A 27,116-nucleotide genomic window follows, 5' to 3' on the forward strand; every position below is an offset into this window, starting at 1 on the left:
TTTTTTCTCTTGGCTTTCTTGAGAAAATTGTAATTTGTTTGTTTAACGTAGTTTAATTTTTCGAATTTTAACCAATCTCTTTTGAGCTAAAATCATTTGCTGCGTCTAAAACTGAGACAACATCCTATCACTAACCCTCAACCTAACCCTAACCCTAATTTTTTTTTTTTTAATTATTAAATTAATTTAATTGTTACGCGTGTAAAAAAAAAACGAAAGCAATGGAAAATAATTTAAACAATTAACAAACAAAATAATTCTATAATTTTATACACACGCTTTCCGTAACACACGCTTTCCATATAAGTACGGAAAGCGTGTGTATAAAATTATAGAATTATTTTGTTTGTTAATTGTTTAAATTATTTTCCATTGCTTTCGTTTTGTCTTCTTTTTACACGCGTAACAATTAAATTAATTTAACAATTAAGAAAAAAAATTAGGGTTAGGGTTAGGTTGAGGGTTAGTGACAGGATGTTGTCTCAGTTTTAGACGCAGCAAATGATTTTAGTTCAATGGAGGTAATCGATTGGTTAAAATTGCCGAAATGCTCGGATTTTCAGACGAAATATCTTACAAACTATAGAATTTTCTCAATAAAACCAAGAGAAAATGATGTTTTTTAAACACATTCTACCAGTATACGAAGTTTTAAATTTTTTAGTTACCTAGAAATTATGTTACAAACTGCCGTTCAAAAGGAGAAGATCCCAACATTCTTCAGCGTGTCATTTTGTTTTTTGTCTTTTTTTTTCTTGAACTGTACGGTGTAGCTAAAGGAAGATTTGGTTGCTATGTCTAGCAGGTCGATTGACACCATAGATATTTCTTAAACTACATACACCTTTTTTTTTTTAGAGTGGATAAGGAAATGAACAATAAAAGGATCAGTTGGATATTACACTGATGAGGTGGGGAAAGTGTATTCTTTTATCTTTTACTTGTTTTAATCATTGGATTACGGCCATGCTGTAAAGAAAATACGGTTGTGTTTCGAAAAAGATTTGGTTGCTATATCTAACAGGTCGATTGACACCATAGATATTTCTTAAACTACATACACCTTTTTCTTTTTTTTTTTTTTTTTTTTTCTAAAGAAAATACGGTTGTGTTTCGAAAAAGATTTGGTTGCTATATCAAGCAAATCGATTAACTACTATCCGTATCTCTTCGCTGCTTCATACGTAAATACTACTTCCGGTGGAAGACCTCGTCTCTCTTACAAACATGGCTACCAAACGCCTCTTACAGTTCTCCTTGTCTCTCCTCACCAGACAGGTACACGCTCGTTCTCAGGTATAGTTCTCTTATTATTATTTGGAAGCTATCGTGTTTTATCATTCATCAACACCAACATTAGTCGATCGAATTTTAGACAACCTCATGCCGAGGTCATCGCTTTGAATATTATTATTATACTTCCGACCGTAAAGGACACCTTGTGCATATGTGTATATATATATCTCAATCAATCATATATCGTATCATATGTAATTGGTTATTGCTATTCTTCTAATTTTTAAATGACCTTATTTAATTATCAAAAGCTTCGAGCTTAAACTACTAATTATCTGGAACCTTTCCAGTTTGTTACTCCAATGCAATCCCAAAATGAATGACCTACCGTCAAATATTCTTTGTTTACTTTTCACAAAATTATAAAAAGTATATATATATATATAATGATCCAATACATATTGTTTATCTGAACGTAGGAGAATAATTAATTACAAGAAATACTAGAATGTTCCTAATGTTTATTATTATGTTCATTAAAAATTGGTCAAAAGAGTCTTGTGTATTATTTAACCTTGAGAAGTTTTATTTTTAAATGTCATCTTCTTTTCAAAGAAGAGACGGACGAGTGTGTTCTATCATTGTTCGCATCGATTGTGATCGAGTTTAAATATTAATAATTAAGTTAATAATCAAAGTATTTGAAAGAAATGTTAATATTTCTGTTGTATAAGTGTGTGCTTTTTTTATTCGAGAATCATCCCAGCATTTGTGAGCGTCACTATTTTCTTACAGACACACACACATATATACATGTATATATATATATATATATAACCTTTTAGTGTTGACTCTCACAAGAATGAGCATTCAATAAGAGAGATTATTAATATATTTTATTCTGGTTGAATCAGTCTCTTACTACCACTACTGCCGGTGCATAAAACCCCGCGCACCTACAAGCGTAGCAAGAGACGGATTCCACCAATATATATATATATATATAATATATATATATATATATATATATATATATATATATATATGTGTGTGTGTGTGTGTATAATTTTTTCCTTTTTCTTATCAATTTCTGTTCATGTCTACGCATCCTCATTTTAGAGTGGGTGGGGCGTTTATACATTTCAATCTGCAGTTCGAATTGCCTTATCTATATTTTAAAATAAATTGATTTTAACTCGAAATGTTGACCAGTTATCTATCTGTCCATCTGTAGTTTTCGTATCCCCAGATGTCTAACTGCACCCAGGTTTCAATTTCCTGCTTCAACCGAGTCATATTGTGACTCTGCTATTTTCAAGAAAAGCCTGACCAAATACATCTTTCACTCATCCTCAAATATAAACAAACCTAAAACTCCTCCTGTGACATTGCATCAAGTTCTTATTGTGAAGCTAACTTCTTGTCATGTTAGCAAAATACATCTTTCCTCGTTTATCACAAGGGTTTAGTGAAGGCTTGTGATTTACTGGCTATGGCATTCAGTTCACAATCGTATGGTCATGAGTTCGATTTCAGGCAACACATTGTGTCCTTCAGTAAGACACTTTGTGTCACGTTGATCCAGTCCACTCGGCTGACAAAAGCGAGTTGTACCCATAATTCAAAAGGCCACCCTTGTCACATCCAGTGTGCTATGTTGAATCTCCCTGAGAACGTGCTCAGCCACTTGTATGTTAATTTCATGAGCAGGCTATTCCACTGATCAGATCAACTGGGACCCTCGTCATTATAACCAATGGAATGCCAGTTGATTAAATCACAATGGTTTAGTTTCAGAAGGAAAAAGAATTACCGCCACGCACTTTGTAAATGGAACAAATGATAGATTCATTGTCACCAAACTTATGGCTACATGTATTTGAATGTGGGATTGATATCTGATTAGTTTAATATTCTACATCAGTGTGATGCTGAAATATTCTAAGTTAGAAGGTGAACCTGACCTCTAGCTACTTCAGGCGAATAATACTATGAAATAGATATGCAGTCTACCACAGTATACATAGCCTATGCTGTGAAATGACCTGATCAGGGTTAAGGTGAATCATCATCATTTAACGTCCGTTTTCCATGCTATCATGGGTTGGATGGTTCAACCGGGGTCTGGGAAGCCAAAGGGTGCACCAGGCTCCAGTCTGATCTGGCAGTGTTTCTACAGCTGGATACCCTTCCTAACGCCAACCGCTCCGTGAGTGTAGTGGATGCTTTTTACATGCCACCAGCACAGGGGCCAGAGAAGGCTGGCAAATGACCGCAATCGGTTGGTGCTTTTTACATGTCACCGTCACGGACGCCAGTAAGGCGGCGCTGGCATCAGCCACGTTTGGATGGTGCTTTTTACATGCCACTGGCACGAGTATCATAACTACAATTTCCATTTGATCTTTATTTTGATGTTGATGTATTTGACTCAATAGGTCTCCTCAAGCACAGTGGATCACTCTACGATCGAAGGTTAGCACAGCAGGCTGTCCTGCAAGCCATGAACTTACTTCATTTGTCGGGTCTTCGCAGTCACAGTATATCTCAGAGGTCTCGGTATGCTAAAGTGTAACTGGGCTGTAGACCTCACACTAAAGTGGCACCTGTCTAGTTATGCCAACACTGTGAAAGTAAAACAGATCTTTCACTATATTAACAGTATGAAGGTGTAAAGCTGACCTCCAACAATGTCGACACAGAATTAGTTGTGATTTTCACTTCTTGAGTTAACAGTTGTATGAAATCACCTCAGAACTGTATTCCAATAGAGGTTCAGGCATGACTAAGAAGCTAAATTTGCAACCATGTGGTTTCAAGTTCAATCCCTCTACATGGCATCTTGAGCAAGTGTCTTGTAGTATAGCTTTGTGCAACCCAATGCCTTCTGAGTGATTTTGGTTGAAGGAAACTCTGTGGAAACCCACCATGTCTGTGTGTGCATGTGTTTGTCTCCCACCACACTAAACAACCAGTGTTGGTTTGTTTACACCCTGTAACTTAGCTGTTTGGTAAAAGAGACTGCTGGGGGTTGATTTGTTCAACTAAACCCTTAGAGGCAGTGCCCCAGCATGGCCGTAATCCAATGATTAAAACAAGTAAAAGATAAAAGAATACACTTTCCCCACCTCATCAGTGTAATATCCAACTGATCCTTTTATTGTTCATTTCCTTATCCACTCTATGTCTATCATGAGCCTAGGATTCTTAAGGTTTGAGTTTAACCCAGTTTCCATGGCATACACATGACTGAGACTACAGTGGTCTCCACTGAACAGGCTGTGACTCATTTACGGCTGTGCTGACTGGAGCAACATGAAATGAAGTATTTGAATCAAGAACACAACACATCGCCTGCACCAGGAATCGAAACCACATTCCTACGATCATGAGTGCAACACCCTAATCACTATGCTGCACAGCTTCACTAGTTCACTCTAGAATAAGCTTTATTAGTTTTTCAGAATAGAAAAGGCTGTGCTCATGACCTTTGCAGGTCCTTAATCCTGGCTTGGTTGATCACTCAGAAATGTGTGAATGGAGATTGAATTCCAAAGATGGAAAAAGCCTGCAAGATGAGACTCACTAAAGGAGGCAATTAGGGAATACATAGGTCAGTGGTATGTTACCATCTGTTTTAGGGAGGGCAATAGAAAAAGCAAAATGTGGAAACACCTGGTCTGAGTGCCAATGATTGGAATGTATTGAACTGACCATGAAGGCCTGTCAGTTAAATGTTCTTTAGGATGTACTCTAGGATGTCTTTGTGGAGCACCATCCATATCCTAAATATCTGAATGGTATTCCATGTGAAAATAGAATTAAAATGGTTGTGCTGACGGTGCTTCTTATTTCTTTACTGCCCACAAGGGGCTACACACAGAGAGGACAAACAAGGACAGACAAATGTGGGTAGTAAAGAAATAGGTATTTCATCCGCCGCTGCACTCTGAGTTCAAATTCTGCCGAGGTCGACTTTGCCTTTCATCCTTTCAGGATCAATAAATTAAGTATCAGTTTCACACTGGAGTCGATGTAATTGACTTAATCCGTTTGTCTGTCCTTCTTTATCCCCTTTATGTTTAACCCCTTGTGGGCAATAAAGAAATAAGAAACTGAAAGAAGTGTATATGTGTATGTATGTATGTATGTGTGTCTCCTTGACTTGATATCACTTCACAGTTGTAAGTAGGTGTCACTGTCATACAAATAGTGTTATTCATTTTCAATATTCTACAGAAACATGGCCATGGGTGAATATTACCTTGCTTGGAAACAGTAAGGGATAGTGCCGGGAAAAGTATCTGGCCATAATAAAATTGCTTGAACCAACTCCATCTGACCCATGCAAGCACAGTAAAGTTAACATTGAAATGATGATAATGTCGCAAAGTACTTTGCGCTGATTGTAATTTTTCTTAATGTTTTTGTTTTCCTTTGAAGGTACCCCTTAGCATCAGCAGACGATGGCGATCGGCAAAAGCTGCCACTTACGAACAAACACTGTTGAATGTACCTGAAACTCAAGTGACAACTTTGGCCAATGGTATACGAGTTGCAACTGAAGACTCTGGGATTCCCACTTGTACTGTAAGTTTCTGCTTTTTAAATCCTTAAAATCCTTTAAAATGTTATAGCCCGAAGGCCGTGGCCATGCTGGGGCACAACTGCTGGAAAAAAAAAATATATGGAATGCTTCACGAATTGGCGTACAAACATGGCATTTAATCCTTACTACTATAGGTACAAGTCCTGAAATTGCAAAAGAGGGGACTAGTCAATTACATTGACCCCCAACAAAAGATGAAAGGCAAAGTGGAATTTCAATTTTGAATGTATTGACAGGCAAAATTCCGCTAAGCATTGAATTCCAGGGGTATATATTTTTTTAAGAGGAAAAGGCGGCAAGCTGGCAGACACGTCAGTGCGCTGGGCGAAATGCTTAGCGGTATTTCGTCTGTCGTTACATTCTGAGTTCAAATTCCGCTGAGGTCGACTTTGCCTTTCATTCTTTCAGGGTCGATAAATAAAGTACCAGTTTCACACTGGGATTGATGTAATCGACTTAATCCCTTTGTCTGTCCTTGTTTGTCCCCTCTATGTTTAGCCCCTTGTGGGTAATAAAGAAATAACTATTTCGTCTGTCATTACATTCTGAGTTCAAATTCCGCCAAGGTCGACTTTGCCTTTCATCCTTTCAGGGTCGATAAATAAAGTACCAGTTTCACACTGGGGTCGATGTAATCGACTTAATCCCTTTGTCTGTCCTTATTTGTCCCCTCTATGTTTAGCCCCTTGTGGGCAATAAAGAAATATATATATATATTTTTTTAAGAGGAATTGTTCTGTCATTTAATGCACAATATATGCAAGATGTTGTAAAGGTAGTAGGAGGAGAGATAAATGTATCAGAGTAGGAGTGAGGATTCTGACCGAAGTTTACATTATTTTCTCTAAACAAATCAACAGTTGTGTGAACAGTGATGTGAATGAAAGATCTCACTTTAAAAGTTCATTAATGTTTTATATATATACTAGACTACCCGTGACCCATTGGGTCACTGACGGCTCAGATTATAAAACATTGAAGCTGATTTTAACATTGCATTGAAATGAAAATTAATTTTATGATGATTCAGTTAAATATTTCAATTCGTTCATGTCATCATAGATCTGGTTTCGAAGTTCATGTTTAAGGTTTTATTAATTATTTACAGTATCTAATAGAAATAGAATGTCCGGGATGAACTTGAACTCCAGTAACAGCATTTATTTATGGCTTATGTGCACACTTCTACAAAAATGCAAAAGAAATTGTTATATAACATAAACATAAAATTAATAAAAAAAATCTTCGCAGTATTATATATCCCTATTTCAGAGTTATGTTACTTTCAGAGTATTTTCCCATTATGCGCCATTTTGACTATTTATGAAGGTACCCCAAAAAAAATCACATATCTCGGAAATCCATAGTCCGATTAACTCGAAACTTGTTTTATTCCAGTTGTATTCACATTTCAAGGCTACCTTACTTTCAGAGTATTTTCCCATTTTGCGCCAGTTTGGCTGTATTGAATTACAGACAAGCACGCACACATGGAAGCAAGCAGTCACAGTTTTTGTAGTATATAGATATATATGTGTGAGTGTGTTGTAATGAGCTGTGCTATTATTAGTGTTTTTTTTCTCTTTGGCTTGTACAAATGTCTTCTACTTTAGCCCTGGTCCAACCAATGCCTTATAAGTAAATTTGGTAGATGGTCACTGAAAGGTGCCTATCATGTATGTCATCATCATCATCATCGTTTAACATCCACTTTCCATGCTAGCATAGGTTGGACGATTTGACTGAGGACTGGCAAACCAGATGGCTGCACCAGGCTCCAATCTTGATCTGGCAGAGTTTCTACAGCTGGATGCCCTTCCTAATGCCAACCACTCCGAGAATGTAGTAGGTGCTTTTATGTACCACCGGCACGAGGGCCAGTCCAGTGGCACTGGCAACAACCTCACTCAAGTGGGGTTTTTTTCACGTGCCATTCGGGCAACGCTGGCAACAATCACGCTCGAATGGCGCTTTTTACGTGCCACCAGCACGGAAGCCACTTAGCCGCTCTGATACAACGATCACGCTCGGATGGTGCATGTGTATACATGTGTGTGTGTGTGTGTTTTAGTGTCTTCTTGCCTTGACATTGCCTGAGAGTTGTAAACAAGTGCCACCATTATGCAAATATTGCCCTTTATTTTCATTCTTCCATGAAAATTTGTTTGATCATGGGGAAATATTACCTTGGAAAAGGCAAGGGTTGGTGATAGGAAGGGCATCCTGCCATAGAAAATGCATCTCATCAAATTCCATCCAGCCCATGCAATCACAAAAAAAGTGGACATTCAAATGATGTTGATGATATCCATTATAATAATCCGTGCCATTGTTATTGTTTGTTTTTAAGTTATGTATCTGACTGTTGTAACAATTTTTTTTATTATTCTTCTTTTGTACTTGTGTATGTGTCTCTTATAATGTACTATTCTTGTTTGTTTTCTTCTCAAGGTTGGCTTGTGGATCGATGCTGGCAGCAGGTTCGAAAATGACAGCAATAACGGTGTGGCACATTTCTTGGAGCATATGATATTCAAAGGAACATCAAAACGTTCCCAAACTAGTCTGGAGCTTGAAGTTGAAAACATGGGTGCCCATCTGAATGCCTACACTTCTCGTGAACAGACAGTCTATTATGCCAAGTGCTTCAGTAAAGATTTACCTCAAGGTTATTATTATTATTATTATTATTATTATTATTGAGTGAGAGAGCAGTGCGTGCCATCAAAGTAACACTGGGGTAAACTATACAAAGCCCGGTATACTCATCATGACTACCCGTCCGATGAGGGTACACCAGGCACGTGCATCACAACCATATGTGCGCAACATGGTGGCCTTACATCAAGATAAGCAGCGCATGACCTCGCAGGTAGGGCCCAGTTAAAATTCTCTTCAGGTTGAGTACCCCATCCCGCTCAAAAGGTCCCTGAATAAGAGTAGTTCAAGGATGTTGAATGAAACACCCTTGTTTCCAGAGGTGAATTATTCAAACGCCAAAGAATTCCTCTCAACACATGGCTATGATGCTTCCCCACTTATTATTATTACTATTATTATTATTATTAAGGCAGTGAGCTGGCAGACTCATTAGCATGCCAGGCAAAATGCTTAGCAACATTTCATTCATCTTTATATTCTGGGTTCAAAATCTGCCAGGGTCGACTTTGCCTTCCATCCTTCCAAAGTCAATAAGCACCAGTGAAACACTGGGGTTGATGTAATCGACTAGTCCTCTCCCCCCAAATTTCAGGCCTTGTGCCTTTAGTAGAAAGGTTTGTTATTATTATTGACTAGCAGTATCGCCCGGCGTTGCTCGGGTTTGTAAGGGAAATAACTATAAAGGAATTTTTTGAGAGTTATAGCCAAAAAATAGCAAAAAAGTGGGAAAAAAAAGATGGTAAATTATTTTTGATAGTTAAAAAGGTCGAGTTGCGTCCCCATGACCATCTGTGGTTTGTATTTCTGATTGTGTACCCCATGTGGAATTTATCGATCTTTTTCAGAACTGGGGGAACTTTTCAAAATTTTCGCTGCGTTAGTTTTGAATTATGATATTGGGCTATGTGTGTGTCAAGTTTCATCAGAATCGGTTGAAAGCCGTGGTCAGGGTGAGGGTACAAGCAAACAGACACACAGAAACACACACAGACAAACTGCCGTTTATATAGAGAGAGATATTAGGGTGGTGAGCTGGCAGAATCATTAGAATGCTTAGCGGCATTTGGTCTGGCCTTATGTTCTGAATTCAGATTCCACCAAGGTTAACCTTGCCTTTATCCTTTCGGGGTCAATAAAATAAGTACCAGTTTAGTACTGGGGTTGATGTAATCGACTTATCCCCTTCTTTGAATTTGCTGGCCTTGTACCAAAATTTGAAACCATCATTATTAGCAGCAGCAAGTTGGCAAAACCATTAACATTATGGGCAAAATGCATAGTGGCATTTCATCTTTTTTACATTCTGAGTTCAAATTCCACTGAGGTTGACTTTGCTTTCCATCCTTTTAGGGTCTGTAAAATAAGTACCAGTTGAAATTGATATATATATATATATATATATATATATATACATACACACATGCTGAGAACCCCCTTCGGTCATGACTGACCACGGGCTTGCACCTAGAAAGTTACCCTCCCAGGCACATGTTCTGGCAAGGTTGTTTATGGAAGACCATCAGTCATCCATGCATACCGGCCTCCCCTCTCCACGCCACCAGTGTTATCCAAGGGAAAGGCAAAGGGGCCGATACAGCTTGGCACCTGTGACATCGCAACTCCTTTCTACAGCTGAGTGATCTGGAACAACGTGAAATAAAGTGTCTTACTCAAGAATACAACATGCAGCCTGGTCCAGGATTCGAACTCACAACCTCACGATCGTAAGCTCAACGCTCTAACCACTGAGCCACATATATATATATATATGACAGGCTTCTTTCAGTTTATCTCTGCTAAATCTACTCACAAGGCTTTCTACTATAGCCTGGGGTTCTAGTGGAAGACACTTACCTGAAGTGCCACACAGTGGGAATGCACTGAAGACTACATGGTTAGGAAGCAAGCTTCTTGACCACACAGCTATGCCTGCTCAAGGATTAAATTATTCAGCATAGTCCTCCATTATTTAGATAGTGTGGTGAGGATTAAGGGAGATTTCACTGCTATTTCTAGCAGCTGAAATGACTGCTTCAAGGCTCTGATATCTCCATTGTAACCTACTCAGCCTGGTACTAAGATCTCTTTTTCCACTTACCCTAATATCACCTTCATCCATACACTTCAGCAACCCCAGTGTTTTCTTGCTCTTACATGGACTTTGGTTGTTTCTGATTACAGCTCTTGACATTCTTTCGGATATCATACAAAACAGTACTCTAGGTGAGCAGGAAATTGAACGTGAGCGTGGAGTCATCCTTCGGGAAATGCAGGTCAGTGTGTCTTTGGTCATTCTCCAAATTACCTCATCTCTCTTTCTCTATATCCCTTTGAAATTTCTGTCCTCTTTTTCGTCATCATTTGGCGTCTGTATGTTGAACAGTTTAACTGGATGCCCTGCCTAATGCCAAGCACTTCACATACAGTGTACTGGGTGCTTTTTCATGTCTCTAGCTCTTGTGAAGTTACCAAGTAGCTCACGAGGCAAGATACCTTGATTGGGAGTAATAGCGAGAGGAAGTGGTTTATGCCAGGAGCTGAGAGGTAAGATTGTGATAGAGGGGTAAAAACTGGTGCATTGCTGAAGAGTAGTGTTTCTCAACCTTTTTACCCTTGCGTAACCCTTAAAATAAATTACATATCTCAAGGAACCCCTGCACAAAAAAATTATATACCATATCTTTCTCATTTTTTTCATTGTAGTTCGCATTGTAAATATCATATATATGTATATATTGGGTTGTCCAGAAAGTTTGTGCCGATTTTTAAAGAAAAGAAAAAGGTCAATAAATACTTGCCATTACATTTTTAATCAACCAAATATGAACCATTTTGTTGCACAATGCATCTCCATCTTTTCTTTAACTGGAAAATACCCTCTTCCCAGAATTGAGGTGCCTGGGAGGGTAAGTCAAAAGGTAAACTACTATAAATCGACACAAACTTTCCGGACAACCCAATATATATATATATATATATATATATAGGGTGTCCATAAATTACAGACATCACTAAATATATCCCCAATGGTTGTTATATTTTTTGATAACATAATAGGTTAGATAGGATGATGTCTATATTACAATAACCAATAGTATGTTGTGCATGTATGGTGATATTACGATCGTGAAATTAGCATTAGCTTATCGTATTCACTTCTCGCGGAACCCCTAGGAACCTTTTGCAGAAACCTAGGTTTCCAGGGAACCCCGATTGAGAAACACTACTGTAGAGGGGAAAAGAGGGAAGAAGATGGAGGTGATATTATTTCTTTCTCTTCCCTTCTCTCTGAAACCCTACCATCTTGTTTCCCCATCTAATTTTATAAACACTTCCCTAATTCTATTCCAATTTTGTATTTTCCCAGTTAAGGTTTATAGCTGCTTTATCATGGTACCTCGTGCCGATTCACCTACAAAACATGAAGTGATTTAATTCCTGTTTGTTTTTGCTTGTGTTTTAGGAAGTTGAGACTAATCTCCAAGAAGTTATATTTGACCATCTTCATTCAATAGCTTACCAAGGTACACCTCTTGGCCGTACAATCTTAGGACCCACTGAGAATATTAAGTAAGCAAGCTGATATTTCTATTTATCTATTTTTCGTAGCTTATTTGAGATAGATTAGTTTTAACAGCTTATCTGATGGAGATTGAAATCCATCTACCACCACGACCACCCCCACCATTGGCAGCAGTTTAATGTTAACTCACACAGCTTTTGTCTAAGATTGCACACCAACATACCTTGACAACCATCTTGCCCTGTGTACCTTGACACATTGTCATCAGAAAGACTGTGCTACATTCATGTGTGTGTGTTTAAAAGTATTAATAAAAAATACTTGATACAATCTCAATATTTGCATGTCATCCTCGTTTATTCCTTTGAAATTTCAATTTCTTAGTACCACTTTATACTTAACTGATGCTTCATTTCACAGTATATCTGAGTCCAGGTGATTAGCATCACAATGCCTATGCAAAGTATAAAAATTTATATATATATATCATCATCTCTTAACATATGTTGGCCATGCTAGCATGGGCTAGACAGTGTGACGAAAGTTGGCAAGCTGGGGGCTTCACCAAACTCCAGTCTGATTGGCATGGTTTCCACGGCTGGATTCGCCTCATAACACCAATCACATTACAGTGTGTGCTGGATGCTTTTACATGGTACTACACAGGTGCTTTCACATGGCACTGTACAGATGCTTTTACATGTTGCCACACAGACACTTTTACGAGGCACCACCATGGGTGCTTTACACAACCAGAAGGTTCGGTCTAAACACTTTTGCTGCAGGCTACAGGTCTTCTTGAGTACAGCCAGGTGTCTCAGTCCTTCGTCATCTTGCCTGAAAGGTTCAGCTTCCTGAGACCATTTTTCAGTACTTCATCCCATGTCTTCCTGAGTCTCCCACTTCTACAAGTTCCATCCATTTTGATTGAGAGATCGGCACTTCTTTATGGAACTGTTGGCATTCATCCATATTACATAACAAAACCAGCACAGTCTCCTCTCTTGTTCACAGCAACAAATTCCCCTTATGCCTAACTTCTCTCTCAGAACACTGGCACTCTGCCAAACATGTACACTTACATTACACATCCAATATAAATGTACACTTACATTACACATCCAATATAAATGTGAGGTTATATATAAAAACAGTTTACATTAAGCTTCAGGATCACTCAATACTTTTCATTAGAGTGCCTAAGTATTAATTTTTACAAGGGAAAGGTTGATAGTGGCCTAGAATACATTACCTCAAATCTTGATCCTGTTAATTGATTTAATGGTTATTTTCTTTTAATTTCTTTTCATTTTCTGAAGGACTATTAACCGCAATGACCTCAAAGAATATATTTCCACTCATTACAAGGGTCCACGTATTGTCCTGGCCGCTGCTGGTGGTAAGTGATACTTTTCTTCTTGGCTGTTTTTGTTTTTTAACAGACTGCAGTTATTACATGTAACTGGGACACAAGCATATTTAATTCATTAATTTAGCAGCGTCTTCTGAGGTGGTGCGGGTTGTGATATGGTGTAGAGACACTCACGACTGTAAGACGATATACATCATAAGGCGGCGAGCTGGCAGAAACGTTAGCATGCCAGGCGAAATGCTTAGCGGTATTTCGTCTGCCGCTATGTTCTGAGTTCAAATTCCGCCGAGGTCAACTTTGCCGTTCATCCTTTTGGGGTTGATTAAATAAGTACCAGTCACGCACTGGTGTCGATATAAATGACTTAATCCGTTTGTCTGTCCTTGTTTGTCCTCTCTGTGTTTAGCCCCTTGTGGGTAATAAAGAAATAGATATACATTGTCATCATCATTTCGTATCCACTTTTCCATGCTTGCATGGGTCAAACAGAATTTGTTGTGGCAGATTTTCTATGGCCAGATGCCCTTTGTGTTGCTAACCCTCACCTGTTTCCAAGCAAAGTAATGTTTCTTCATTGCTTGACATGTTTTTCACAGAAGATTAGAAAAGAACACCCTTCTTTGTATGTTGATATGATGCTCATTTTCAACAGTCACATGATATCTAGATAAGAGTAAACACAAACAAACACACATACATAATGTGTGTGTGTGTGTATCACAAACATGCATACATTTTTTCACGCTAAGAGTTGCTGAAGCCTGGAACAAACTGCCGGCATCAGTTGTTAGTTGTCGGAGCACTGCATCCTTCAAAACTTCCATGCTTTCTGAGATTCGCCAACACTACACCTGATTTTCTCCCCTCCATACACACACAAGCATGTATCTGACTCATACATTGTTTGCTTTCCAGACATTTTTACGTTACTGCATGTACTTTATATGCACTTTCTGACAAGTTGCATCTCATCTAAACTAACTCTCTCTCTAATTAGTTGGGCTATGACCCTCTCCGTAACTTTCATTACCTGATCCAACAGCTTGATACCTCTGTAATTATTTGTATCTAGGGCATCACCTTTACCTTTGTAGCAGTTGACTAGTATGCTGCTACACCAGTCATTGGGTATGACTCCTTCGTGTATCACCTGGTTAACTATACGGGTGACTAGGTTATAGCCGACACTGCCAGATATTTTGAGCATCTCTGTAGTAATTCCTGATGGGCCTGGGGCTTTCCCTGTCTTCATGCTTCTAATTGCCTTAGCTACCACGGAACTATCAACTCAGATAGCTGGTCCCTCTGTTGGATCAACATTCGGCAGACTCTCTTTATCCCATTCATTTTCTTTATTCAGCAACCTTTCATAGTGGCATCTCCAAACCTCTCTCTTTGCATCCTCATTTAGCGCAAGTGAACCATCATCCATGCGAACTCACTTCTCTCCTACCACATCACGATTCTCTCTCACACACTGTCTTGCAATGCAAAATACCTCAAGTCTTTCATCCTCACAGCTCAGAACATTGGCAAATTTTTTCTTATCCGCTTCCCCTCTGGCTAAATAAACCTGTCTCCTAGCTTCCCTTCTGGCTGTCTGATACAATTCCCTGCTACCACCGTTCTTCCAGTCCTTCCAAGCCTGTCTCTTTTGTCTAATAGCCCTGTCAACCACAGTGTTCCACCACCATGTTACTCTGGGTCGAGATGGTACTTTGCTCCATCCACAGATCTGGTCAGTGGCTGTCAGCAGATTGTCCCGTAGAAATCTCCAGTTGTCTTCCACATTAAGTGAAGCTATATCCCCTTCTATTTCGTCAAAGGCTTCGAGTAGTATATCTCTAAATCTCTGTCCATTTGCAGGATCTTTAAGCTTCCAGACCCTTCTCCTCCAAGCTGGTCTTCTTCTGGTCAACCATTTAGCTCTGATCCTGAAGTCGCTAACTACTAATCTATGTTGAGGAGTACATTCTTCGCCTGGAAAGGTTTTGGCATTTATGATCAGCCCTCTTTCCCTTTTTCTGGCAAGGATATAGTCAATCTGGCTGGTGTGTCTGCCAGAACGGTAGGTGACTAGGTGAGAGGTGGGTTTCCTGAAGTTGGTATTGCAGACCATAAGGTCATTTGCATCGCAGAACTCCAGCAGCCTGGTTCCCTCCTCATTACGAGAGCCAAAACCGTAGCCTCCATGGACGCCATGGAAGCCCCCGACATGCCGTCCAACATGTCCATTGAAATCACCTGCCACGAAGAGAAGGTCACTGTCATTTGTCAACGAGGTAGTCCGCAATAGGGTGTCATAGAATTGGTCTTTTTGTCCTTCCGGTAGCCCTGGTTGAGGGGCATATGCCGAGATGATGGTAGCTGTCCTATGGTGAAGGACTAATCTAATTTTAATTACTCTGTCACTTACTCTGACTACCTCGATTACCTTATCTACCCATTTCTCTGCAAGAAGTATACCCACGCCCCCGATCCCGTCAGTGTTCCCTGCCCAGAAAATCTTGTACCTGTGTTCCTTGCCTGTGAGGAGCCTAGCGGAACCTCCTCTCCACCTTACTTCCTGGATGCAGCATACATCCACACGTCTCCGTTCAAGCAGCTCTACAATCTCTCCAGACCTACCTTTCAATGTGCCAACTCTAAGGGTGTGGGAGGTGTGGGCTTCTGAGACCCTGGGATGAGGGACAGCCGTGTCATGTACCTGAAAAGAAAGCTTGCATTTGGCAGATTTCATATGGAAACACTAGACTACAACCTGCATACATTTCACAATTTTTTGCGCTATATGATCAGATAAATCCTACATAGAGGTGCGAGTGGGGGTGGGGAGTAGTTAAGTAAGACAGAGGTCGAAACTTCCGGTATTGGTGGAGGGGGTGGGAGGGCGGGGGAACATCGAAGCAACTAGTTTGAATATAATTCGTAAGGAATTCTCTCTGCAATAAAATTACTGAATTTGAGGGGAAAAATAATTAGATAAATGAATGAAAAAAGAATAAATAATAAATACGATATGATATGATACGAGGGAGCATATTTTGAAGGAGAATGGAATAAACAATGAAGATGGCGCTGAAAGTAAAGGTGGAGTTTAAAAATGCATGAAGACGCCATGTTTAGAGATAAATAGAGAAACGAAAGGGGAGCAGATCAAGGTATCCAAACAAACGCTTAAAAATATGAAAGTAACAGGTTGGAAGTTAAGGTCTTAGCTGGCCATTTTTGAAAATCCGTGTTTTCTCTGGAGGTGTAGCGAGTAATGAGGAGGGGATACGATCATCCACTGGCTTATAAGGAATTAGGGATTTGTGTGTGTGTGAGGGGGGGGTCAGGAACACGAGGAGAGAGAGAGAGAACATCGAAGCAACTAGTTTGAATATAATTCGTAAGGAATTCTCTCTGCAATAAAATTACTGAATTTGAGGGGAAAAATAATTAGATAAATGAATGTAAAAAAAAATAAATAATAAATACGATATGATATGATATGATACGAGGGAGCCTATTTTGAAGGAGAATGTGTTCCAGTTGTTATATTAATGTTTCTGTTTATCTTACAGGTGTGAACCATGACAATCTGGTCAAGCTATCTGAGCAGTATTTTGGCAACATCACTGCTGGTTATGATTCAGAAATCCCCATCAGTGCACCTTGCCGCTTTACTGGCTGTGATGTAGGTATATCTCTTCATAATAAACAACTAAACAATCATCATCATCATCATTTAGCATCTGCTTTCCCAGCTGGCATGGGTCGGTCGGTTTGACTGAAAACTGATAAGGATGGAGGTTTGCACTAGCTTCCAGTCTGATTTGGCATGGTTTCTACGGCTGGATGCCCTTCCTAATGCCAACCACTCCAAGAGTGTAGTGGGTGTTTTTTCATGTGGCATGGGTGCCATTGACTTGACACTGGCTTCAGCCACGATTACGGTCTCACTTGGCTTAGCAGGTCTACACAAGCATGGTATATTGCCAAAGATCTTGGTCACCTTTCCCTGCTTCCATAAGGTCCAACGCTTGAATGGTGCTTTTTATGTGCCACCAGCACAGGTGCCAGTCAGATGTCACTGGCATCGGCCTGATTCGACGGTCATTCGGAATGCTCACAGCAGCCATATTCCTACCGCTCTATGTCACGCTGGTGAGACCCATGTTGGAGTACGGGATTCAAGCCTCTTCTCCTTATCTCCTCAGAGACATGCATCATCTTGGAAGAGTCCAGAAGCTGGCTACCCGCATGGTTCTTGGTCTCAAGCATTTGTCTTATGAAGAAAGGCTGAAGACGCCGCCACCGTAATGATCTCATTCTCGCTCACAACATCATAAGCGGAAAATGTAACCTCTCGAAAGAGCTGTTCTTCACTCCTGCTCCTGCGATGATTTCATCTCAATCGAAGGAGAGGGGCTTTCTCCATCCGGGTTGCGGATCCGTGGAATAAGCTGCCGGACGAAATAGTGAAGATGCCAACGGCCGCTCGGTTCAAAGTCTCTCTTGACCAGAAATGGCCTGAACTCTTTGCATGAACACCCTCCCTGTACATAACTCCATGTCCTCCTACATGGCCTTGCTTTTTGCTTTTTGAGCCAAAAAATTAACTTAACTATGATTTCACTCGGTTCAACAGGTCTTCACACGCACAGCATATCACCTAACGATTGAAGGGTGCTTTTAAGGGGTCAGTTACATGACACCAGCATCAGCTGTGACTATGATCTCACTTAGCTTTGACGGGTCTTCTCAAGCACGACTTATCTCCAAAGATCTCGGTCACTTGTCATTGCTTCTGTGAGACCCAACATTCAAAGATTGTGCTTCACCATAACCCTTTTTTTTTTTTTCCATATCCATCTTCACCAGCAGGTTTTTGCCTTACACCAGCCATTCCTTGCCATCCAATCTTGTGCTTCGCTAGTATTAGCAAATCAATTTACATTTTGTGACGTACATTTGCCATTTAAATATGGCTAACCCCTAAGGGTAGATGCTACTGTAGTTTGTAGCCCCTGGAGGACACCTCCTCCAGCTGGCCATAGACACACTTTCTGTGCCCTATCCCTTAGGGGTTAGCCATATTTAAATGGCAAATATACGTCACGATGTGTTGTAGCTACTGTTTATAACTCGCTCTGAGATTTATTATTGCTTGTTTACACTTTTTCGATATCAGTGTCTTTACGATACTGGAAAAAGTTTATGTATTTGTGAAGGGAACCTACTTCTCATCAACAACTGTGATTGTCACACGCCGATGACGGGTCCAATACCCAGAAACTTGAGTCCGTGTGTATCATAAGTTGAAGACGGGAGGGATGACTTCCCTTTGCAAACACTGATAGGGCACAGAAAGTGTGTCTATGGCCAGCTGGAGGAGGTGTCCTCCTGGGGCTACAAACTACAGTAGCATCCACTCTTAGGGGTTAGCCATATTTAAATGGCAAATGTACGTCACAATTTACATTTTCTTTGAAATAAATTTTGTTTACTAAAGATCACATACCCCTTGAGTTCATTAGAGAGCTTTTACACAGTCAGTCAATCTGCTGGAAATAGAAGGCAGATGTCTTATCCAGTTTCTTTAAGAAAGGGTATATTTGATAATGTGGTCTTAGATATTCTATGTCTGAAAATGAAATATAAAAGACACCAGGAATGTTGTGTTGTTGACCTGCAATTAAACAAATTCAACAGCAGCATCATAAAACCTTTATTTGTCATAGTTGGTGTATGTATTATGTACCAGTTTTTGCATTTATGCATAAAGTTCCTGTGTTTGTGTATTTATGCATAATATACCAGGTGCATATTTATGAGGAGGTGCTGAAAGTTCCTGGCTTTAAGGATTCCTAGCTGGAGGTCCAACGTTCTGAGTTTTTGGTTTTTTTTGTTTGTTTTTTTTTTACAAGGCTTATAATAATAATAATGAAATTATTGTATACAGTGCTCAGGTGCACCACAACTTGTCAGAAAGTGCGTATAAAGTGTATGCAGTAATGTGCAAATGTCTGGAAAGCGAACAATGTATGAGTCAGATACATGCTTGTGTGTGTATGGAGGGGAGGAAATCAGGTGTAGTGTTGGCGAATCTCAGGAAGCATGGAAGTTTTGAAGGATGCAGTGCTCCGACAACTAACAACCGATGCCGGCAGTTTGTTCCATGCTTCAGCAACTCTCAGCGTGAAAAAATGTTTCCTAAAGTCATGGGAGCTGTGCTGTTTTCTGACTTTGTAAACATGTCCATGGGTGTTAGACGGGTGGAGTTTGAAAAGGTGCTCAGAGTTATTGTATGTAAGATGGTTGATAATTTTATGGGTATCTGCCAAGTTAGCTGCCAGATGTCGGAGTTTCAATGTGTCCATGCCCAGGGAAGTAAGGCGTTCAGAATATGGCAAATGCCTGATGGAGGGTATTTTTTTGGTTGCACGTCGCTGAACGGCTTCCAGATGATTAATATCCTGGGCAAGATAAGGGTTCCAAACCGGTGATGCAAATTCCAGGTGAGGTCTTACCATAGCTGTATAAAGCCGCAGATAGATAGTCGGAGAGCGGCTCACAAAGGATTTTTAGAAAAACTAAAGGACCACTTCAATAAGTGTGTGAATCTGAGAGGGGAATATGTTGAATAAAATCATAACTGATCATCCTGTACTTTCTTTTACCCGAAGCCAGGAACGTTTTAGCAGCCCCTCGCGTGTGTATGTATATATATATATAATAGTGGACCAAAGTGTGTTTGTGTATCTATGCATAATTACCAGTGTGTGTGTGTGTGTTCATATACAATGTACCAGTAAGTTTATGTTTAACTTCGATTTCTTCACAGATTCGTGTACGTGATGACGACATGCCATTGGCTCATGTTGCTTTGGCAGTGGAAGGATGTGGCTGGAGTAATGCGGACAATATTGCTTTAATGGTGGCCAACACTCTGATTGGTAGCTGGGATCGCAGTCATGGCGGTGGTGCCAATTTGGCTGGGCGTTTAGCTAGCAATTCTGCCAGAGGCAACCTCTGCCACAGCTTCCAGGCCTTCAATACCTGTTACACAGACACCGGGATGTGGGGCATCTACTTTGTGTCAGAGAAACTTTCAATTGATGACATGATCTTCAACATACAGAACGAATGGTAAGTTGCTTTTCAGCATCATCATCATCATCGCTGTTATTGTCTCCATGACCAGGAGAATAATTGGTTGGATTAGCACACAGCAAAAATATATTGCAGAAATTATTAAGTATATATAGGACTGAAGAATGTTTTTATTACTTGATCTCACTCTCTCTCATATTAATTGTTGAAGAACAAGTGTTATTTACAGTACACAATGACAACTGGCAATCCTTCTATTCTTCTACTTGTTTCAGTCGTTTGACTGCGGCAATGCTGGCACACTGCCTTCAGTCGAGCAAATCAACCCCAGGACTTATTCTTTGTAAGCCTAGTACTTATTCTATTGGTCTCTTTTGCCAAACGCTAAGTTACAGGCACATTAACACACCAGCATTGGTTGTCAAGCAATGTCGGGACACACACACATATATATATATATATATATATATATATATATATAGATATATATATATATACATACACATACACATAGCAGAAGACACATGCCCAAGGTGCCCACGCAGTGGGACTGAACCCAGAACCATGTGGTTGGTAAGCAAGCTGCTTACCACACAGCCACTCCTGTGCCTGGAAATTTTTTTTTTTCCTCCATAACTTCAACAACCAGTAAAATACTACTTTAGGGTGTAGTGTAGCTAGAAAGAGAACATTAAAACTAGTACTTAAAGCAGAATCTGCTAATGGTATTCAAGGTTTCTAGGGCGGCGAGCTGGCAGAAACGTTAGCACGCTGGGTGAAATGCATAGCCGTATTTCGTCTGCTGTTACGGTCTGAGTTCAAATTCCGCCAAGGTCAACTTTGCCTTTCATCCTTTCGGGGTCGATAAATCAAGTACCAGTTACGCACTGGAGTCAATATAATCGACTTAATCCCTTTGTCTGTCCTTGTTTGTCCTCTCTGTGTTTAGCCCCTTGTGGGTAGTAAAGAAATAGGTATTCAAGTGTTCTTATATTTTCTGTCGGTGAGATTAGGGCCTTCATTATCAGGTCCATTTTGTTACAGTCGGATAACTACTTCTATTGCCCAAATACCAACAAAGCCAAAGTTGTGAAACTATTTCCCTCTATTTTTCTTCACAGGATGCGTCTCTGTAACAACGTGACTGACTTTGAAATTCAGAGGGCTAAGAATTTGTTGAAGACAAACCTTCTCCTTCAGCTTGATGGTTCCACTCCTATATGTGAAGACATTGGCAGGTCAGTATTATTGTCATTCATCATCATCATCGTTTAACGTCCGTTTTCCATGCTAGCATGGGTTGGACAGTTCGACCGGGGTCTGGGAAGCCAGGAGGCTGCACCAAACTCCAGTCTGATCTGGCAGTGTTTCTACAGCTGGATGCCTTTCCTAACGCCAACCACTCCGTGAGTGTAGTGGGTGCTTTTTACGTGTCACTGGCACAGGTGCCCGACGGGGCTGGCAAACGGCCACGGTCGGATGGTGCTTTTTACGTGCCACTGGCACGGGGGCCAGGCAAGGCTGGGAACGACCACGATCGGATGCCAGCCTCGCCTGGCCCCCGTGCCGGTGTTTATACTAAACACTATATTGTCTTGCATACCAGAAAACATTGCACCCTACATTGGTACCCCACACCTGTTTCCGGTCTAATAGGCTATTAAAGCACATTACTGTTATGTCAGTTTTATTTAGTAATCAGTAACTTTGAGGGTTAAGATATTGGACTACTGACCAACAAGTCCATGATCCAAAACCATACCTTCTCATCCGTTCCAGTTTTCTTGACCGGCACTAGAACTGGTTCCTCTCTTCCTTCACAGCTGAGTGTTTGGCAGTAAGAGAGGTCATCCAATACAAACTGTAATTGTGTGTAAATTGCTCTGCCCACTAATTTAGTGTTAAATCTTGATACAAAATCTTTTACATCTCATAAACGATAAACATCACCCTTTTCAAGCCTAACCAGGTTCATGGGCCTGGTTTCTGTGGCGTATGTGTTCCCCCCAGCTGGACGGGATGCCAGTCCATCGTTGCATTACTTAAGAAACCGGAAGATAGAGAGAAAGTTGTGGTGAAAGAGTACAACAGGGGTCGCCACCACCCCCTGCCAGAGCCTCGTGTAGCTTTTAAGTGTTTTCGCTCAATAAACACACACAATGCCCGGTCTGGGAATTGAAACCGCGAATCCACTGCCCTAACCACTGGGCCATTGTGCCTCCTTTACATCTCATAGTCTTAGCTTATGTCACATCCCAGTTTTTATAGTGAAAATCATGTATAAAATATTTGTACCCTAGTAAATACAGTGTATCTTCATTATCATTGTTTTATGTCCATTTTTCCATGCTGGCATGAGTTGGTGGGGGGCGGGGGGTTGCCTTCATGGGCAGTATTCTACAACCAGTTCTCCTTCTAGTTGCCTCTTAAGACATGCAATGAAACTGGGATTAAGTATAGCAGTGTGGAAAATGGATGAAAACAACAAAAACTGAAATGAAGATCTCTCTATAAAGTACCTTAACTGACAAGCATTAACATTTATTTCCCCCACACTGTATGACATTATCTATTGTAAATAGTTAGTCCTGTTGCAAAGCCTGGGCAGGGAGGCTGGTTGATTGGTGAAATCTTCAGTGTTAATCATATAACCCAATGGCTTCTGAGACTAATTGTCATGACAACGATGTTGTGTATGATGTAACATCACTGCAAAATTTCATGGATTAACTTCAGTATTTTTGCCAAGAAGGTTGAGAGGATATTGGGTGTGGTGCTTAAGATACCATGCTACTTGTCTAAGATGGTCATGGATCCAAATAATAGATAATTTTTTTTTCATTCATTTAGGGATCAACTGAATGCTTTACTACAATATATCATCCATAAACAAGCTTTCGTTCTTTCACTAGCCCTTACACACAGTTTCATTGTCTCATTTACCTCTCTCTTTTCAGGCAAATGCTTTGTTATGGCCGAAGGATTCCATTACCAGAACTGGATGCAAGGATTGATGTAAGTTTTTTGTAGCACCCTCACTTTCACCCATCATCATCATCATCGTCGTTTAACGTCCGTTTTCTGTGCTAGCACGGGTTGGACAGTTCGACCGGGGTCTGGGAAGCCAGGAGGCTGCACCAGGCTCCAGTCTGATCTGGTAGTGTTTCTACGGCTGGATGCCCTTCCTAATGCCAACCACTCCGTGAGTGTAGTGGGTGCTTTTCACATGCCACCAGCACAGAGGCCAGGGGAGGCTGGCAGCAGCCACAATTAGTTGGTGCTTTTTATGTGCCACCGGCACAAAAGCCAGTCATGGTGGCGCTGGCATCGGCCACGTTTGGATGGTGCTTTTTACATGCCACGGCACAGGTGTCACAACTACAATTTCCATTTGATATTTATTTTGATGTTGATGTACTTGACTCAACCCACAAATACTATCTCCGCTCATCAGCCTTCTAAACACCATCCGTACAGCTCAATGCAAACAGAACCACCTCTACCCATCACTTTACCAACACAATCATCTGTATAGTTTTTTAAACTCTCAAAAGCTTGTCATTATTGTAAGACATCAAACCAGTAGAATTGGTAGTGTGTCAGGCAAATGCTTTGTAGCATTTCTTGCAACTCCTTAAATTCAACCAAGGTCAACTCTGCCTTTCATTCCTTCGGGGTTGATAAAATAAAGTACCAGACAAGAATTACTGGCTTTGAACTCTTCACTATATATTTATCATTACTGTAAGATTTTGTTTTGTTTTAGGAGGGTCATTTCACTAATAACACGCACACACACCAGCTCAATATCACTTCTTTCTTTCTTAGTCATTCGGTTTAATATCTATTCAGCCAACTAATCGATCATTTGTGTAATATGTTGGTTAAACAATAAAGTGAAAGTGCATGGCTCAGTTGTTAGTGTCAGGCTCACAATCATGAGGTATTGAGTTCAATTCCCGGACTGGGCTATTTGTTGTGTTCTTCAGCAAGATACTTTATTTCACATTGCTCCAGTTCACTCAGCTGTAGAAATGAGTTGTGACGTCACTGGTACCAAGCTGTATCGGTCTTTACCTTTCTCTTGGATAACATCAGGGACATGGAGAGGAAAGGCTGGTATGTATGGGTGACTGCTGGTCTTCCCATAAACAACCTTGCCCGGACTTGTACCTCGGTGGGGAACTTCGTAGATGCAATTTTATAGTCATTCATGACTGGAGGGGCTCTTTACCCTTTAACCCTTTAGTATTTAAACCGGCCATATCTGGCCAAAATATTTAATCTGTTTTATGTTCAAACTGACCAGATCCTGGCTCTTACACCTACCCTACAATGTTATTCTACATTAAGTAATTACACCATCAAGATCTTGAAGATATAAGATAATGCATGATTAATTCAAATTAATGGGAATCAATAGGGATTATGTATGTTAGTCAAAGTCTTTTCATTGCTATTTGCAGCTTTATCAATGGCATGCCTCCTCTCTTCAAGGTCTGCCTTGAGTCTCATATCCTCGTGATAATATGTCAGTTTAAAATATCACAGTAAATACCTTTTAAACAAATCTCTTCTACTCACATATCTTACCCTGTTTTGTTTTTTCTCGCTCTCTCTCTTTCTACAGGCTGTAGATGCAGAAACCATTAAGTCAGTATGTACCAAGTATTTGTATGATCAGTGCCCTGCTGTGGCTGCTGTAGGTGAGTAGTTATGAGTGTGTATATGGTGTGTGCCTATGTCTTTTTATTGCTGCTCAGTGATTCTCAGTTAGGGTCCATATAAGATTTTGCTAAGATTTATCAGCAATAAATTGGTCATACTTCTACATACACAAAATATTTTAACATATTTTTTTTATCCAATTCCTAATAATATATATCACACACCATTTTTGTCCATTTAAAATTAAGTATAACTTAGTGACACATACACAAGTAAATACAGTACTTTGCAAAATTCCACCAAACTCTTAATTGTCATAACCCTTTTGATACCAACCCACTTGATCCTGCCCTTGGTCCTTTGAAAAAACTTCCAGTTTTTAAAGGATCTGAATTAAAACTTCTCATCACAATTTCATGTTAATTTATGTTCCAAACACAAACTTAATCATCATCATCATCGTTTAATGTCTGCTAGCATGGGTTGGACGATTTGACTGAGGACTGGCAAACCAGATGACTGCGCCAGGCTCCAATCTTGATCAGGCTGAGTTTCTACAGCTGGATGCCCTTCCTAACACCAACCACTCCTAGAGTGTAGTGGGTGCTTTTACATGCCAGTCAGGTGGTACTGGCAACGACCTTGCTCAAATGTTTTTTCACGTGCCACCAGCACAAGTGCCAGTAAGGCAACACTGGTAATGATCATGCTTGAATGGTGCCTTTTACATGCCACTGGCACGGAAGCCAGTCAGCCGCTCTGTCAACAATCACGCTCGGATGGTGCTCTTTTCGTCCCACTAGTACGAATGCCAGTCATTGAATTTGATTTCGATAATTATAGTTATTTCACTAAATCTTTCATTAATTCAAAACTAATTGAAATAAAGGCAGTGTATTTCAATGGAAATATCATAACAAACCGGTTAAAAGATCAACTGAAACTCCTTGAACAGTGTGCTTTGTTAATTGTTCCTTCTTGAGCCATGCCTGGCTCATAAGGGCCGGTTTCCTAGTTTCCTTGGTGTATAGGTTCCCCACCTGGACAGGACGCCAGTCCGTCGCAGGTGAGCTGCAAGATGCCGGAGGAAAGAGTGAGAGAAAATTGTGGTGAAAGACTCAGCAAAAGTTTGCCATTACCTTCTGCCGGAGCCACGTGGAGCTTAGGTGTTTCGCTCATAAAACACACACATCGCCCAGTCTGAGATTTGAAGCCACGATCCCTCAACCGCAAGTGCACTGCTCTAACTACTAGGCCGTGTTAATTATAAAAGGGTCAAAGGGAAATGTTTGAATTTTGTTTTGTTTTTTGTTATTAATCATTTCAAGAGTCTCTGTACATGTTTCTTCTTCTTATCCTTTCAGGACCTATTGAACAGTTACCAGATTACAATCGTATCCGTGGTAGTATGTACTGGGCCAGATTATAATGTAGACCTAAACTGTATAGCAAATCATCTGAGCATGATGAAATAAGTTATGGAAGTCCCCTTATGTTTACCAACTTTCTCACACCACACACACACACACAATTGATGTAGTGGTTCTTTATGGATAAATAAAGAGTTACCTGTATCAAATTTTGTCATTGTATTGTTATTACTATTATTCTTGTCAGGTGATAGAATACCTGGTGAAAACACTATGTATTTTAATTACATGAATTTATGCTTTCATTTCACAAAACTCTACTTGTGAAGACCTGTTGAGGCAAGTGAAAATCAAAATCAAAATCGATCAACATCAATGGAATTTGTAGTTGTGATACCAGTGCCGGTGGCACATAAGAGAACCATCCGAACGTGACCGTAGCCAGCACTGCATCGCCTGGCCTCCGTGCCGGTGGCACATAAAAAGCACCCACTACACTCACGGAGTGGTTGGCATTAGGAAGGGCATCCAGCTGTAGAAACACTGCCAGATCTGACTGGGCCTGGTGCAGCCTTTGGG

General features: G+C 40.2%; 1 protein-coding gene across 1 annotated transcript; it reads left to right on the forward strand.

Annotated features, from left to right (window-relative positions):
* Positions 1-1,141: 1,141 nt before the first annotated feature.
* LOC115217440 (mitochondrial-processing peptidase subunit beta) lies at positions 1,142-26,741 on the forward strand. The gene is made up of 12 exons (XM_029787141.2): positions 1,142-1,296; positions 5,680-5,826; positions 8,297-8,513; positions 10,688-10,779; positions 11,970-12,076; positions 13,349-13,428; positions 16,968-17,080; positions 20,231-20,535; positions 21,621-21,737; positions 23,457-23,514; positions 25,130-25,205; positions 26,532-26,741. The coding sequence occupies exons 1-12, from the start codon at positions 1,228-1,230 to the stop codon at positions 26,594-26,596; spliced, it is 1,446 nt and encodes a 481-aa protein (XP_029643001.1). The 5' UTR covers positions 1,142-1,227; the 3' UTR covers positions 26,597-26,741.
* The last annotated feature ends 375 nt before the right edge of the window (positions 26,742-27,116 follow it).

Source organism: Octopus sinensis, linkage group LG11 (genome assembly GCF_006345805.1).
Source record: "Octopus sinensis linkage group LG11, ASM634580v1, whole genome shotgun sequence".
Lineage (NCBI taxonomy): Eukaryota > Metazoa > Mollusca > Cephalopoda > Octopoda > Octopodidae > Octopus > Octopus sinensis.

Excerpts from the sequence above, each read along its gene's own strand:
- LOC115217440 (XM_029787141.2), top strand. The coding sequence starts at position 1,228 with ATGGCTACCAAACGCCTCTTACAGTTCTCCTTGTCTCTCCTCACCAGA. Across the intron at positions 8,514-10,687 it reads CAGTAAAGATTTACCTCAAG|CTCTTGACATTCTTTCGGAT; the intron begins GTTATTATTATT and ends TTCTGATTACAG. Across the intron at positions 12,077-13,348 it reads GGACCCACTGAGAATATTAA|GACTATTAACCGCAATGACC; the intron begins GTAAGCAAGCTG and ends CATTTTCTGAAG.